The following is a 14,255-nucleotide window of genomic DNA, read 5'->3' on the forward strand; positions in this document are numbered from 1 at the left end:
TTTTTTTCATTTTCTTCGAGAGGTCTGTAACCCAACCGGCCACCCGCAAAATTTGAAGAAAGCAACCGGGTATACGGCATTAGGAAAAATAACTATTTGGGTGGTTAACTTGCCAGTTGTCACGCGTGGAAATCGCAGCTGAGCAGGGTTGCATAGGACATGCAGTAAACGACTTGACAATATTTTGAGGACCTAGATTTGTAGTTTCGGAGAATTTTGCCTAATTTGACACTTTCAAAAAAAAAGAATAAGGTTCTACAATGCATTTTACTATTTTTGAGTCTCCATGAAAAGAAAGGGAAAGAGAAAAGGAGGAAGAGCAAATACAAAAGTTGGGCATGAAAAGGCACATGTTGTTTGGGCAGTGTGGGCTGCGTGGCCTAGTATTTTCTGCCAACCTGTCCTCTCACCATCTTTTCTTCTTAATTAGTTTACTGTCTACTACTTCCATACCAATGCAACATCTACTTTTGCTTGTGCGAGTGACTCCGGAGGCGGCTCAAAACCTAGGACAAAACGCTCTATCTCTTATCGCCTCCGGCAGTCGGCCATGGCGGCACCACCCTTCCATCAAAGGCGAAGGAAGTAGGGGTGTACCTTGTGACGCTCACTGCAAACAAGCACACGAAGTATGGAGGTGTTGGAGTGGCGGCGATAGCGCATGGCATTGCATCAAGGTGGAATAGACGCGACCGTGTGTAGCTTCCTGCATCTGGGGGAGCAACTTCATACCTCATTGGGCTGCCAGTTGTTGCAAGCCTAAGCATGCAATATTTTTTTTAGACACACTGAATTAGGCTTACTATTTATTCTCCCAGACCATTAATATTTTTTTTAGATACCTCATTGATATTTTTTTACTGAATTAAGCATGAAATATATTGAAATGTGATTTGTACAAAAAAGACAAATTCAGGATCTTGTACACATTTCAATATATTTCATCCTGAAATTTTACACACATACGCATACCATCCTTGTTTACTTGTAAAAATATCATTTTTTTTTAAACTGAAAAGTTTAAAAAAAATTAAAAAAAGAGGCCTTCATGGAGGCCGAGAGCCAAAATGCCTCACTCGTATGCGCAACCATCAGTTGCGATAGTTCATCCTTCGTCAAAGTAGGAGGAACAAAGCTTCGGCTTGCAACAATTGGCAACCCAATAAGGTAGGAGCCAACTACCGTGTCGACCGTCACATCATTGCCCATCCAGTACGGAGCGTTTCAGATTATACCTTGATTTTTGTTTCTTGTGCACTGATATCATTAAGGCTCAGCAAACTTTTTAGTCTCCCTCGGTTGCGCCTATAAAAGCACACACATCAAACCGAGGAGATCGCCAAACCGAGAGGCGGTCACAATCACTTGGCAGACATGGATACTAGGACGGCAGCGATGCTCGTGCTGACGCTCGTCCTCAGCGAGCACGTTGTCCAATCTAGAGTCCTCCACCCGAAGACCAGCCCACTGGCCCCAGCCGCTCTTCACCGGTGGCGGCGCCTCCACCGGCAACGACGCCGACAACGTCCAGCCACCTCAGGCCACACCGACGAGCCCAGTGGCTGAGGGCATGGACCTTTTTAGCGGCGGCGCCGCCTCCGCCGGCGACTTCGAGCTTCGACTACCGAGCCCGACCAGGCCACTGCGCCTCCTCTTCACCGGCACCAGCCTTCGCAAGAAGGCGGGACATGGCAAGGTGCCGGCTCTAGCACCGACGCCATCATCGTGGGCTCCGCCAGCACATCCGACAGCTGTCTAGTCTCCCCCGCCTTCGGCTCGGTCCATTACGCTGCCTCCCCCCTCGTCGCCCGGGACGTCGACCCCGGCGGTCGACGCCCACGCAACGAAGCAAAACAGATCAAGGAAAGAGGCAATTGAGCTTGTCGTGAAGGACATTCTGGAGATCATCGCTCTTCTCATTTGTGTGGCCATTGTGATGATATTCGTCATGGCCAGAATCTTTGAGATGCTTGCTTTGGTGGTGGACGCGATGGGCTGCAACCAGGCGGCCGCGCGTTACCACAGCTGCGCCGCAGCTAGCATGCATGATTCTCGTCGTAGCTCTGCTCAATTGTTTTGAAAGACCCGCAGTTAACCCGGCAGATTGATTTGGCGTGGAATCAGCTAAGGCGTCGCGTGTGAACTAGGAGCATAGACCACTGACATCCCTATCTACTCAATGAATAAGAGCCAAGCAACACCGGCGGAGGTGCATGCAAACCTGAGGGGCGATTGCCCCCCCCCCCCCCCCCCCCCAGCCATAGGGAAATTACCGTAGAAACTTTTTTTAGGGGCCTAAATTCAGTAAAGTGCAGTCATTTGCCCCCCTTCTATTCTGCCCCTGGCATCGTGCGCAAGCTCCACTGAAAGATGACTGGTCTGCAGTGGTTCTTGATCTGGTGGGTCTTCCTCGGATTCGAAGCCCTACTACAGCGCAGAAGAACCGGTGGCTACTGGCTGCTACTGGATTCGAAGCATTCCACCTTGTCTTTACTTCGAGAAGATCATGTACACACATATATATATGGGATTGACTATTCGTCACCTGGGCGAGGAATAGTTATTTTTCACCTTTTTTATTTTACCAATACACCGTAATTTTACGTTTCGTAAGTTTTATCTTATTTCTGACGTAAAAAGAGACCGTAAAAAAATATATAATCATCATAAAAAATATTTTATGTTATATAAAATTTAAAACGTAAAAACATAGTGTAAAATACACATAAACTGCAAAATTTCTTGTCTTATGCCATATATTTTTATTTTTCATGCCAAATTTTACGTAGTGAATCAATAAGAATGTAACTATTTAAATTCCAAACGTAATTTAATTATGAAATGATCGTAAGATTACCTCGGGTGAGGAATAACTTATTCTGCACCCTGGGTGATGAATAGTAACACTATATATATGCCCACGAGGCTCAAGTAATAAACATTGATTCCACCAATCCATCTCTATTCCTTCTACGTGATATTAGCCTAACCGATCCAAACCCTAGCCGCCACCCGCCACTTCCGCCCCGCGCCACCCCGGGGCGATCGGTCTTCATGATCACCACCGGGGGCCGCGCCGCCCGTACGTACGTAGGGATTATCCGCCGATCCAGTTGATCGGCTGCCCTAGAGAGTCTTTTTCTTGATCTTTTGATCCGGGTTTTTCTCTCTTGCCGGTCGCATTGATCGACATTTTTTTGGTTTCCCAATCTAAAATCGGTTTGCATCACTCGCCGCCATTCGTCATCTTCAACATGCGCCTTCTTCTCCAACAACAGCCTAGCCGACACCTGCTGCCGCGCTCCTACGTTGGCCCACACCGCGTCGCCCATGGCTCAATGCCTCAATCTCACGTCCTACGAGCTTGTTGGTTGCAGCGCGTCGCGTGCACAAGTGCAGCGCTAGCCCGGCTTGAGCCATGGCCGCTCATGCATCTGCATGGCACCACGTGCTGGCCTGATTGCATGTAGGCGCTCATGGCACTTGTGCTAGTCTGGTTGCACCTAGGTGTTGTGCATGTACCAAATGGCCTAGCTACGTGTCACGTCCGGCTGCATCACACTGGTGGCTGAGCGGACACTTCAATTTCATGCGTAATCGGATTGATCATCCGAGCGTCTACGATTCAGTACCGCGAACGTTGTGGAGGCGCGCGCCTCCACCGATCAAGCAATAGGTTGCAGTTGCGTTGTCCTTTTAGACCGCACTGTCGCCGCCTCAAGGATCTCTCCACGTCTACATTGACCCGCGTGCTGCGGTTGAGTTGTCCCTTCGGGTTCTAGTGCTACGGCCCACGGTCCATCGCCGCTCCAAGGCCGTTCGATTCAGGCCGTCCACGTGGCTGCACCGACCCTTGGACTCCCGCTACATCACCCCATCGGGCCGTAGCGAGCATGGCACGCGGTCCCTGCCGCCGCCCGGTGGTTGCACTGACCTGCGCGCTCCTGCTGCGTCACCCATTCGGACCGTATTGCCGCTCTGAGGCCATCCCCGTGGCTTCATCGACCCTCGCGCTACCGCTGCATCGCCCCATCAGGCCGTAGCGAGCGTGGCAGCGGTCCCTGCCGCCGCCGTCGCCCCGACCCGCGCGCTGCCTGTGCGTCGCCTTTCGGTCCATAGCGCCGCGGCACGCGGTCCACTTCGTCGTCTACGCACGTCGACTTCAGTGTGGTATGCGCCACGCCGCCTTCCTAGGCGCGGGAACGCTACCGTCCGCACTGGTCTTCATCATGTTGTCGTGTTCTTTCTCGCCTACTTCGACCACCCAGCAACAACATCGGTGGTGTTGTTTTCCTGCCTGTAGGCATCACCGAGGAGATCTGACACAGTACTTCCCTTGTGATCTAATCTTCGGGCGAAAACTGAGATCCGCCTTGTCGGATCGGCGAGGGGGGCCTTGGCGTTTTTACTTAGTTCGAAGTATTGTTTTGGAGAGATCCTTTTTTGTGTTGTTGTTGTTGTTGTTGGTCGGGTGCTGTCGGTGGCAGGTGACCGTGGAATTGCGATGGCACCTCCGCCTGGTATCATACATTGTGCCGGCGACGGCAACCATCAGGACCACACTTGAAACTAAGGTAATTTTAGAAAAGTCATGTTAGCCGTCCTCTGGGAACTGGAGCAACACATGTTTTGCCCTCCTCGGATATATCTTCTAAATCCAATATCGAGAGGTTGAAGAACATGCTTGTGGCAGACTGGCTCAATGCGACGACAGGGGGTGCTTGTTGGCGATGTCATAGCAAAATCGAATTTGTTCCGTGACGTGTGTGATGCGCGATGTACGATGCCAATGTGATCGTCTCCGATGTTATGCCATGTTTAATCGGCTTTACCAGCATTTCCGTATGCCTTGTGATGCTGGAGACATAGTCTAGGTAGATGTCGCTTGCCCTTTATACATGTTCTCGCTCAATTTTCATCGAACAAACCAAGCAGTCCTTGCTATCGGCGTATTCTTATTTCAATGAAACTTTAGGGGGAGGGGTGGGGGGGGGGGGGGGGGGGGGGGGCGAGATGGTGGTAACCCGGCATGGTATCACCCCATTAAACCCACTAGCTAAATACCCGTGCGTTGCCACGGAGTGATAATATATATTGAGATATTTTTTTACTATTTGTTTTATTTTTTACCATGTGTTGGTAATTACGGTGTCTTCCTAGCATCCAATACATGTTCTTTAGAAGGTCTATCTTGGTCTTTGTCTCTAACCGTTGTACTCCTACTAATATCGTTCTTTCTTAATCGTCATGAACCGTATTAGAAGATAGACTCGTTTGTAAAACAATCATAGCAATTTTTCGGTGAGTAGATGCTGAAACTTGAGTCGACTTAACAACGAAAGAAGTATCCACAACATTGTTTCAAGGAAGATGCCAGAATAAAAAGCAGCAAATAGCAAGTGAAATATTAGCTTCCAAAACATATATTTGTTTATTTTGTGTCAACATTTTCCTTTGCAGAATCTTCTATCCTAAGGCTTCTTAAGTGGTTGCTCGTCATGAAGCCTATGCACTAATTCATCTTCACGTAATAGGGTAAAATCTTTGATTTTAAAATCTGGACAACCTTATTTGGACTTCTCAAGGTAGCACCAAAGATGGATGACAAATTCACAAGATTTGGTGGATCAAATTCTTTTGTCATCTCAGGGAAGTTGCTCTGCTAAGAGAAACAGATAATTGAATAATTGTGGTAATTGAGAAATATTGTTACATGTGTCCTCATATCCTAGAAGAAGAAAAAAAATGAAATTTGGATTGCTATAGTAGACTTGTCTCAACCACAAGGATATAAGGCGGAGTCTACATTTTCTGTCTCTGTTTGTCATCACTCGGTCCGTCAGGTCTAGCGTTACACAACTGAGAAAAACATGGATTTCTCCAAATCTATTTGCAATCACCAGCTTTCTTTTACATAGGGTAAATAAGATGCCTAGAACCTAGAAAATCATTCACTACAGACAGAAGTACAATCTTAATTGTAGCTACAAACAGAAATACAATCTTAATTGTACAATTATGAAGAAATGAGGACAGTCAACTAAGCAGAACTGTGATGGTCCGGTGAATGTTACTGCACGCCAGTTAGTGCATGAGCAAGCACAAACCACTTGAATGTATATCAAAGTTCCAAGAACTAAAAAAGGGACCACGAAAACACTTCAACACATATACATGCATGTAGACAGTGAGAATCATGCAGAGGATTTCTCAGCAATGTTTGCTTGGACACAGAACTTATAATTCACATAATGCTGATATGCATGATACCTGTTTTGCACACGTCATTTATAGGGAATACTTATTTTTGCACATACATGTGCAGAAACTTTATCTTGTCTACTAACGTAGCGAAGCTCAGACCTCAAAGGATAATACACTTCTAGGTACCTTTAGACATTAGTTCATGGCGCATACATGAGTATCCATGTGCATAGAGTCGAGTTTTGTAGAGATATTCATCGCAGGTTACTTCTTGGGCTGGTACCACAATTGCCAGCGGCATGCTTGCTCCTCCATCTCTACTGGGATTAGAGCATTATGGACATAATTCACACACCGTCTGGAATATATCGTCTTCATTTAAACAAATATAGTGTATATAATGCGAACCATCTATTAATATATTGTCCCTTAAATACCATCCTTGAGGAGCCGTGCTACACAAAATGCCATTAAAAACTGCACCAACAATAAACAAATTGAACATTCTTGACACTAAATGTAGGGAAGCACCACCTGGTCAAATTTTGTTCTTCAAATATTTCTAATAGCACATATTATTGCCAATCTTGACGAATCAATCACAAATGCAATTAACAAATCAGAACCATAATAATTACCAGTACCGTGTTTCTTTTCTGAAACATCTGTTGTCCCTCACATACAAAATAACTGGATTTATGTGGAGCCTGTTAGATGCAATTGTACGTGTAAATTTAAAACATTACTTCTATACCCCCAAAAAATCTGAAACAATTGCACATCAGTATATATTTCATTTGCACACGGTAATGACACTGGAGCACCTCTTCTTCTATGTTTCTGCAAGGATCAAGTAGCACAGATGCATATGTTTGATTACTAAAGCAGATCAAACCCATCAGCATCGAGACTGAAAATTACAAAAGACAAGTATGAGACGTTCCACTAAGGGTACGTGTGTGAGTTTGGGAGCTTACCTACTCATGGCCAAGACATCCTCATTTCGAGTGCCCAACAACCTAGCATTCAAAAAACAAGACAGACCTTCAGCATCAGATACCCTCTACTATAATGTCAAGCAATAAGAGAAGTAACATCTGACAAGGTGTGGTACTATACATCAAACTGTGCAGGAGCATAGCTGCTGCACCTTCTCCAGGGAAAAGTGCCATGGTTGCAATCAACTCGGATGCCATTTACCGGAAGTTCGGCGTATCTATGTAAGAGAGTTGAGTATAAAATATGTGCTAATTTATCATGTCCAGTTTATCCTACCAAAGTGCAGCCCACGAACGTAGGGGCCTGTACCACATAGTAAGAATCTGCAAAGCAATTACATGCATCATGAACAGATCAAGGAAAGGGAATTATGCAGAATCAGCCATCAATCAGGTGCAGTACGAATCACGAACTAGACATCACGTGTGTACTTCTTGAGAGGAACCGTGAAGGCACGTCCATGAGCAAGTTTTTGTGCGGCTTGAAGTCCCAGTGCAACACACAACGTCTCTGCCACACCCTTGCAGAGCTGGCACATGATGATGTACATGCACAACATCACCGGGTCACCAAACACCAGATCAAACACCATTGGCACATTCAACCAAACACCCGCATGCAAAAATTGGAAAATGAACAACCAACCTTTGACGGTATTGCCAGTGATCTTCTTATGGTTCTTGCGGTGGCCACATATGAACTTCCAGACTCCAGAGGTCGGTATCCTGTACTCAAAGACAAGGTAGAGGATTGATTTGGATCGAGGAGGTGCACGCCATGTGGGTCCTGCAATAGCATCCACGCCAGCTAGACCTGGCCGAGGGGGTAGGAGGAGGAGGTGTGAGGCAGACCTACTGGCTAAGACACTCTATGTCGTCGCTAACATCCCCCATTTGGCTGGAGAAATTGGGGAGCGTGGAGGATGGGGGCAAGGTAGAGGCGCTAGACTGCATACTTCAATTAATGGCGGCCCAGTCGACTTTTTGAGTGAGGAGGTCAACACGGGAGGATCCAATGGCGCATAGCGGGGAGGGCGCGGCAGCTTGCGTGAGAACTGAGAACGTGGGAGCCTCCAGCGAGGGTTGCCATCGCACCAGGCACGAGGAGCGGCGGCTCGAGGTAGGAGGACGATGGGTCGCGGAATAAGGGGTTGGGGGAGATGGGCCTGGGACGTGCGATCGTGGGTCGCGGTTGTTTCCTTCGTCGCTTTTTTGAGTTTTTTTTTTCTGTGTGCGGGAAAGAATCACGGTGCGATCGTAGGAGAGGTGGGGAAGGTCGGGCGTGGCCCATCGCGCGATGGTTCTCGTGGGATCGAGGAAGGTCGAACCATCACGACGTTAGTGGCGGTAAGGGCGACTCCTCGCCTATGCCACGTCCAAAGATTTACCGTCGCTGGTGAAAGGAAAAATATATTAATCAGCGCAGGAAATTTCGAGGCAACTTCCTCCAGTATCGAGCGCAGCGCACGCAACCCACCTCTCTCGTTGTCCCCGCACACGCAACCTCTCGCACCGCACGCCAACGCAGCCGCCGCCTCTTCTCTTCCATCGTCGTCGTCGCCTCGTCGGATCTGGGGAGAAAGAGAGTGCGAGTCTCCTACCTCCGCCGCGTCCGCGTCCGCGTCCGCATCACTCTTCCGCGCCCCGGCGCCGCCGCGTCCGCCACTTCTCCTCGCCTTGTCGTCCCCGTTCCTCTCTCATAGCCGAGCTCCAGCCCTCCACCATCCCCTCCTCCTTGACCGCCTCTCCCCTCGTCTGAAGGAGCACGGGGCTGGCAGCTGCGCCTGAGCCGCCACAAGGCCGTCAGGTAGAGAAGATCCCGTGCCCACGGGCCGTTCCCGCCGCTGTCCGACGTCTCGGAGTTGCCAGAGTCGCCGTCGGCATATGAAGACGAGTCGGCGGGGAGATGCTGGTGTTGGGATTCGGGAGGGTCCAATCTGCAGCAAATCCTTGGGAGATATGACGGTAAGTTGCGCCACTTGATGCCAAAACTGTTTCTGCATTTCCCTCTGATGATTGTGGTCTTCTATCTCATGAAATTTAGAAATTTCAGAAGCTATTGTTTTCGAGTTAACAATTTCCTCTGTATTAATGCCACATTTCTTTTAAAAGCAAAGCGAACAAATTTAATGTGAAGTCCATATCCTCTGTTTCTCTGTAGGTGTATTTTGGAATGCTCGACGGCTTGCTGGCTGCAGAAGAGCTTCCTGAGGTGTATTTTGGAATATACCGGAACCGATGCCAGGTACACTATTTCTCTCATTCTGATTTCGTTCTTTCCATTGACTGAAGGATTTACGCTGCCGCTCTGCCTGATTGCTCCAGGATATACTCTGTAACGACTGCGGAAAAAAGGGCTTTCTTGGTTCCACTGGCTGTATCACAAATGCGCCGCCTGTGGCTCGTACTACACCAGAGTTATCAAGACCGAGGCACCAGATTGTTCCATGTCGAATTAACAGGCGAGTCGTTTTCTGTTTTCTTCTTCTGCTCGATTCTTTTGGAAATTCGCCTCTGTAATATATCTCGATACAGAGGAGCATTGCATATGTATAGGTGTGATGCTTAATAAAGTCAGTTCGGAGCATGGATGTCCCTTTTGGTTAGCAGCGGAGTTAATAGTCAGTTTACTATAGCAAAACGCTATTAATTCTATGTAGTAACAGCCATTCGGCCCCGTCTCTAGGATAATGCTTTAGGACAGTGCAAGAAATGGCAGTCTGGCAGCATGAATAGAACCAAGGTCGCCTGTCACTGCGCCACCCTGCATCACCCGGGGCCTCGTTCCTCGCTCCAATTGGCCATTTTGGCTTTGCATCTCCTGGGCTGCACACTCCTGTCATGGCGAGTTCGCGACCAGCCGAATCGTCCGCCCAAGGCATGGGCAAGGCCCAGCAGCACCAATGCTACCAACAAAAAATGCCTCTTCTGTCCAAGCTGCATCCGACACGGACACCACTTCAACCAGAGTACCAAACCATGCAACCAGACTTGGCTATTTCCAGTGCAAAAAAACAGCCAGCAGCCCCGGCCTTGGGTCTGCTGTTGTTGTAATGTTGTTGATGGAAGCTTCTCGTGGTCAGGGTGCCGAGCAGAGACTCTCACGTCCTCAGGGGGAAGGCCTCCTTGTAGTTTTGCAGACCGGATGAGCAGACGTTTGCTAGCAGCAGGTCGACAGTCGATGTGATCTCTCCAGGCCCAGGGTGCGCTGGCTTTCTGCTCTGCACCGCCGGTGCACGCCATGCTGGCCAGAGTTAGGCTCGGCACGCCTGGCATTTCTCTCGATGGTCCAATCTTGTGTGGCGAACAAGTCTCGGAGCTGCGTCTGTCGAATTGACCCAATGGTTTAGGACATGAATGAAAGAGTCAGCATGCAAGCCAAGACTACGTTACTCTATTTGAACTATGCATTTTACGAATACACTGACAGGTGTAAGATAGTAAGATTTAAAATGTGTTGGCGAAAAGATTTATCAGTAGGCTCAAACTGTACAGGTCCGCCGACGAGGATGTGGATGAGGACGAGGTCGAGCCCCTTCCCGGCGCGATCTCCTTTTGGAGGCTATTCAACTTCGCCGACGGCCTCGACTAGGCACTCATGGCCGCTGGCACAGTTGCCGCCGCCGCCCACGATGCAGCATTCGTAGTCTACATGCACTAATGGTCCTTGAATTTTCTCGACGGTGAGCGGATTTAGTCTGCTCTCCACGGTCGTAGCGACGAGCCCCTCAACCAATTTAAGCAGGTAAACCGTTGCTTCACATGCTCGTCTCTTAATTGCACGCTTGACAGGGCCTGCAACGTGATATTTATTGCCTGACCCCCGAAGGTAAATTCAACAACAAATGTGTTTAGGATCCACTTTATTTCTGCAAGTTGAAGAAGTAAAGATATGCATGCTGTGTTCTACCCTATGGCCCACCAGGAACCGGCAAGACAGTATTAGCAAGGGCTCTCGCCAGTAACATCGATGCTAACTTTTGGAGGTGTTGTTTTTACTTGATTGATGGTACTTGGTATTTTCATTATGCGAGTATTACATTACACTGACGTATTGTCTAAAACCAGATTCTGTCAAGTGCTATAATTGACAAATATATTGGAGAAAGTGCTCGTTTAATCAGATAAATGTTCAGCTATGCACGCGATCACCACATAAGTTTTGCTCCGGCTTTCTTTTTGCAAAGTTAATTGGTCTTAAGCTTAATTCCCTTATTATCTGTAAGACACACATGGTGGCAGATGGTTATGCATCTACTGTTGCTGAGATGCAAGCTATGACTTGATAGTTCCCTTGACTGAGATGTTGTGCCATCTAAATATATTCCGGTCCAACACTATAAAATTTTAAACTTCAGATCTCAGTATCAGTTTTGCCCAACAAGAAGAAATCAAACTGATCTGAATATAAGTACAAATGCATTTCTTAGATCTTTAAACTTATATCACCATTTAGTTTATTTATGCTGCCCACAAATTTTGTTTCATCTTCTTCAAATTATTATTTCTAGCCATGCATTATCTTCATGGATTAAATCGATGCAATTGGTAGGACATGATTTAGTGAGGAACCAGTAACGACCGTGAGATCCAGCGCACGGTGATGGAGCTTCTTAATCAGTTAGATGGATTTCATGAGCTTGGCAAGGTAAACTAACATCATCAGGTTTTTTTTTTCTCTAGATGCCTTTATGCCATATATGCAAAGAAATTGATTCAGTCGAAGTAATTTGCTTGCCTAAATGTGTGTGTGATATGACTAGCTTTTCTGGCTCCTGGGGAAAGTATAGCGGTCTCAAGATGAATTTTACACATTAAGTTTATTGTTCCTCTTTGCTGCATTGCATTGCTTCTATGAATTTTCTGGATGCTGATTTGCACAACATTTTATTTTACTCCCTTTACTAACATTACACATTTTTTAGAGGGAAAATTGGGGACTGTAGGTTTGTTCAGTCTGATTGTTGACATGCCAACGGAAGTGCCTGATTGTCTGATAAGCTTGAATTCTAATGATTTCTTTCTTGCTGGGCTTGTTAATTTTATTTTGGGAAAACCCATGATTTTATCCTAACCCAAAATTTGCTAATGTAGGATAAGAGAAATGGGAATCGAAGCCTAATTCTTTTATATTAGTAGTAATGCACCGTGCATACATCTAAGTATTATTTATGTTCTTTCCGATGGACCCATGAATTGTCACATTCTCAAAACCGTAAAAATTTGATGCAACAAATATTTAATTTCTCCAGATGTTCTGAGATCTGGATGAGATTCATATTGTCTGACATAGCTCAGTTTGTGATGAAGCCAACGAACATATTAGGAAATATTTTTCAACGATGAAACCAGTTGGTGCTCTCTCTCTCTCTCTTTCTCCCCCCTAGAAATGACCTACTTCTCTTCTTTAATCAGTCTAATAACTGTTTTCCCATGGCTGTTGAACAGATGTCAAGGTTTATTTTTTTGCTGATATGTGCAATCTTATGGATATGTTTATTTGGCATAATCTTCTATCCTCATTTGAAGCACCTTGGAGTTATTTGGTGATTGTGCTGCTCTGTTGGATGATCACACGCTGGTATTATTTTCTACTAGGTCTATGAGTGGAAAGCAGTTGATCTCGAACTGTTTGGTCCCTTGTTCATTTTACTTGCCTTTCCTGCCTTTTTGGCCAAGTTAGGTGTTTGAAGCCCCTTTTGCGTATGAATCTTGCCTGGTGCGACTAGAAACTGCATTCTCAAATATTCAACAAACTGTTGAAGTTATCTGTTACAAGATTCACCCATTTTGTAGTATTCATGCCCTTAAGATCTAAAATAGCTCGATCATCTCCTTGTGATGTCTTCTATGTTGTTTGTTATTACTTGTTATTGTATTAAAGCAAATTTGTCATTCTCAGCCAAGATTGTCAACAAGTGTGCATTAGCAAGCTGAGATTTCAGTTTCACTTCCTCTTAGAAACTGTGATATCTTTCTGTTATTTTCAGATCTGCTTGCTCTGCATGGAGCGAGAGCATAGTCTGAAGAACTTCTCTGATGAAGGTGATGGGCTTCAAAAAATTCTGCTATAACTGTGGTGAATCTGCCGTTTGAAATTACAGGGCCATGGACTCCAATTTGCAGTGACGAAGTTTATATCATGTTTGTGCTCAGTCTGTTATTTCCCTTTATCAAACACATGGATCTACAGCACACTAATGGCAAGTTTGGATTCACGGCGTTTGCGGCATCCGCACTTTAACTTCTTGCTGGATTTGGTGGGCAACGATGTCATTTGATGTAGAACTGAGCTTGAACGCCGATGCTGCCTCTGCCTGCTCAAGACACTGGCAAAGTCGCGTGGCCAAAGGCAGTCCCAACAGGTGGCTGCACTACGACAAGCGGGAATGGCGATGACCGCTACATCTTCCGCGGCTACCGTGAGAGGTTGTGGGCTGCGTCGAGGGCTCTACTGCGATGGCGATCTGATGATGAAGCAGATGAGGAGCTGCTCGAGCAGGCGATGATGAAGGCGAGCATCGGCACGATGGGGTTGGCGGAGCGTGCAGATGAAGCTGCAGCGGCAAGTCTCGTGGCTGAAATACAACGACATAGAGTGGAGCATCTGGTAGATACATCCTCTTTAGATTGCTTGTTTATTTGCTGAGTTTGATTCACTTTTGGACAACCATCGCATGTAATGCATCTTCTAACCAGGTATATAACCTGCTGCCACCCCCTAAGATTAATATACTTCCACCTCTAATGGATTTTGCCTGTATTACTGTCATTAATTCAAGTATGTGTCCACTGTACATGCATGTGTTGTGCAATTAGAGCTAAAAATCAGTGGAAACTGCGGTTGCCTATCTGGCAACGCACAGGTGTGCACTTTTCTCTTCAACATCTGTAGCTTATCTACGCTGGCTGTGCTTCTCTGGATCAAATAAGCACGTTCGGAACTATGAAAGCTAGACTTGCACGCACAGGTACGGCCAGGAGGCGCGCCCCAACCTCTAGTAACTATTAAGGGCATCTCCAAGGCGGACCCGTAAATCTCCCGCAATTATC

At 46.7% G+C, this 14,255-nt stretch overlaps 1 protein-coding gene across 9 annotated transcripts; it reads left to right on the forward strand.

Annotated features, from left to right (window-relative positions):
• The first annotated feature begins 8,636 nt into the window (after window positions 1-8,636).
• On the forward strand, window positions 8,637-13,999 carry LOC109763870 (uncharacterized). Of its 9 annotated transcripts, XM_073507909.1 has the most exons (8): window positions 8,637-9,167; window positions 9,364-9,447; window positions 9,528-9,664; window positions 10,698-10,947; window positions 11,755-11,850; window positions 12,455-12,553; window positions 12,651-12,783; window positions 13,193-13,446. In XM_073507909.1, the coding sequence occupies exons 1-4, from the start codon at window positions 9,087-9,089 to the stop codon at window positions 10,792-10,794; spliced, it is 399 nt and encodes a 132-aa protein (XP_073364010.1). In that variant the 5' UTR covers window positions 8,637-9,086; the 3' UTR covers window positions 10,795-10,947; window positions 11,755-11,850; window positions 12,455-12,553; window positions 12,651-12,783; window positions 13,193-13,446. The 9 variants fall into 9 exon arrangements, with proteins under 9 accessions (XP_073364010.1, XP_073364007.1, XP_073364009.1 ...); XM_073507906.1 differs by lacking the exon at window positions 12,455-12,553 and having other exon boundaries at window positions 12,886-13,999; XM_073507908.1 differs by lacking the exon at window positions 12,455-12,553.
• Window positions 14,000-14,255: the final 256 nt, after the last annotated feature.

Source organism: Aegilops tauschii, chromosome 2, assembly GCF_002575655.3.
Source record: "Aegilops tauschii subsp. strangulata cultivar AL8/78 chromosome 2, Aet v6.0, whole genome shotgun sequence".
NCBI classification, from domain to species: Eukaryota; Viridiplantae; Streptophyta; class Magnoliopsida; order Poales; family Poaceae; genus Aegilops; species Aegilops tauschii.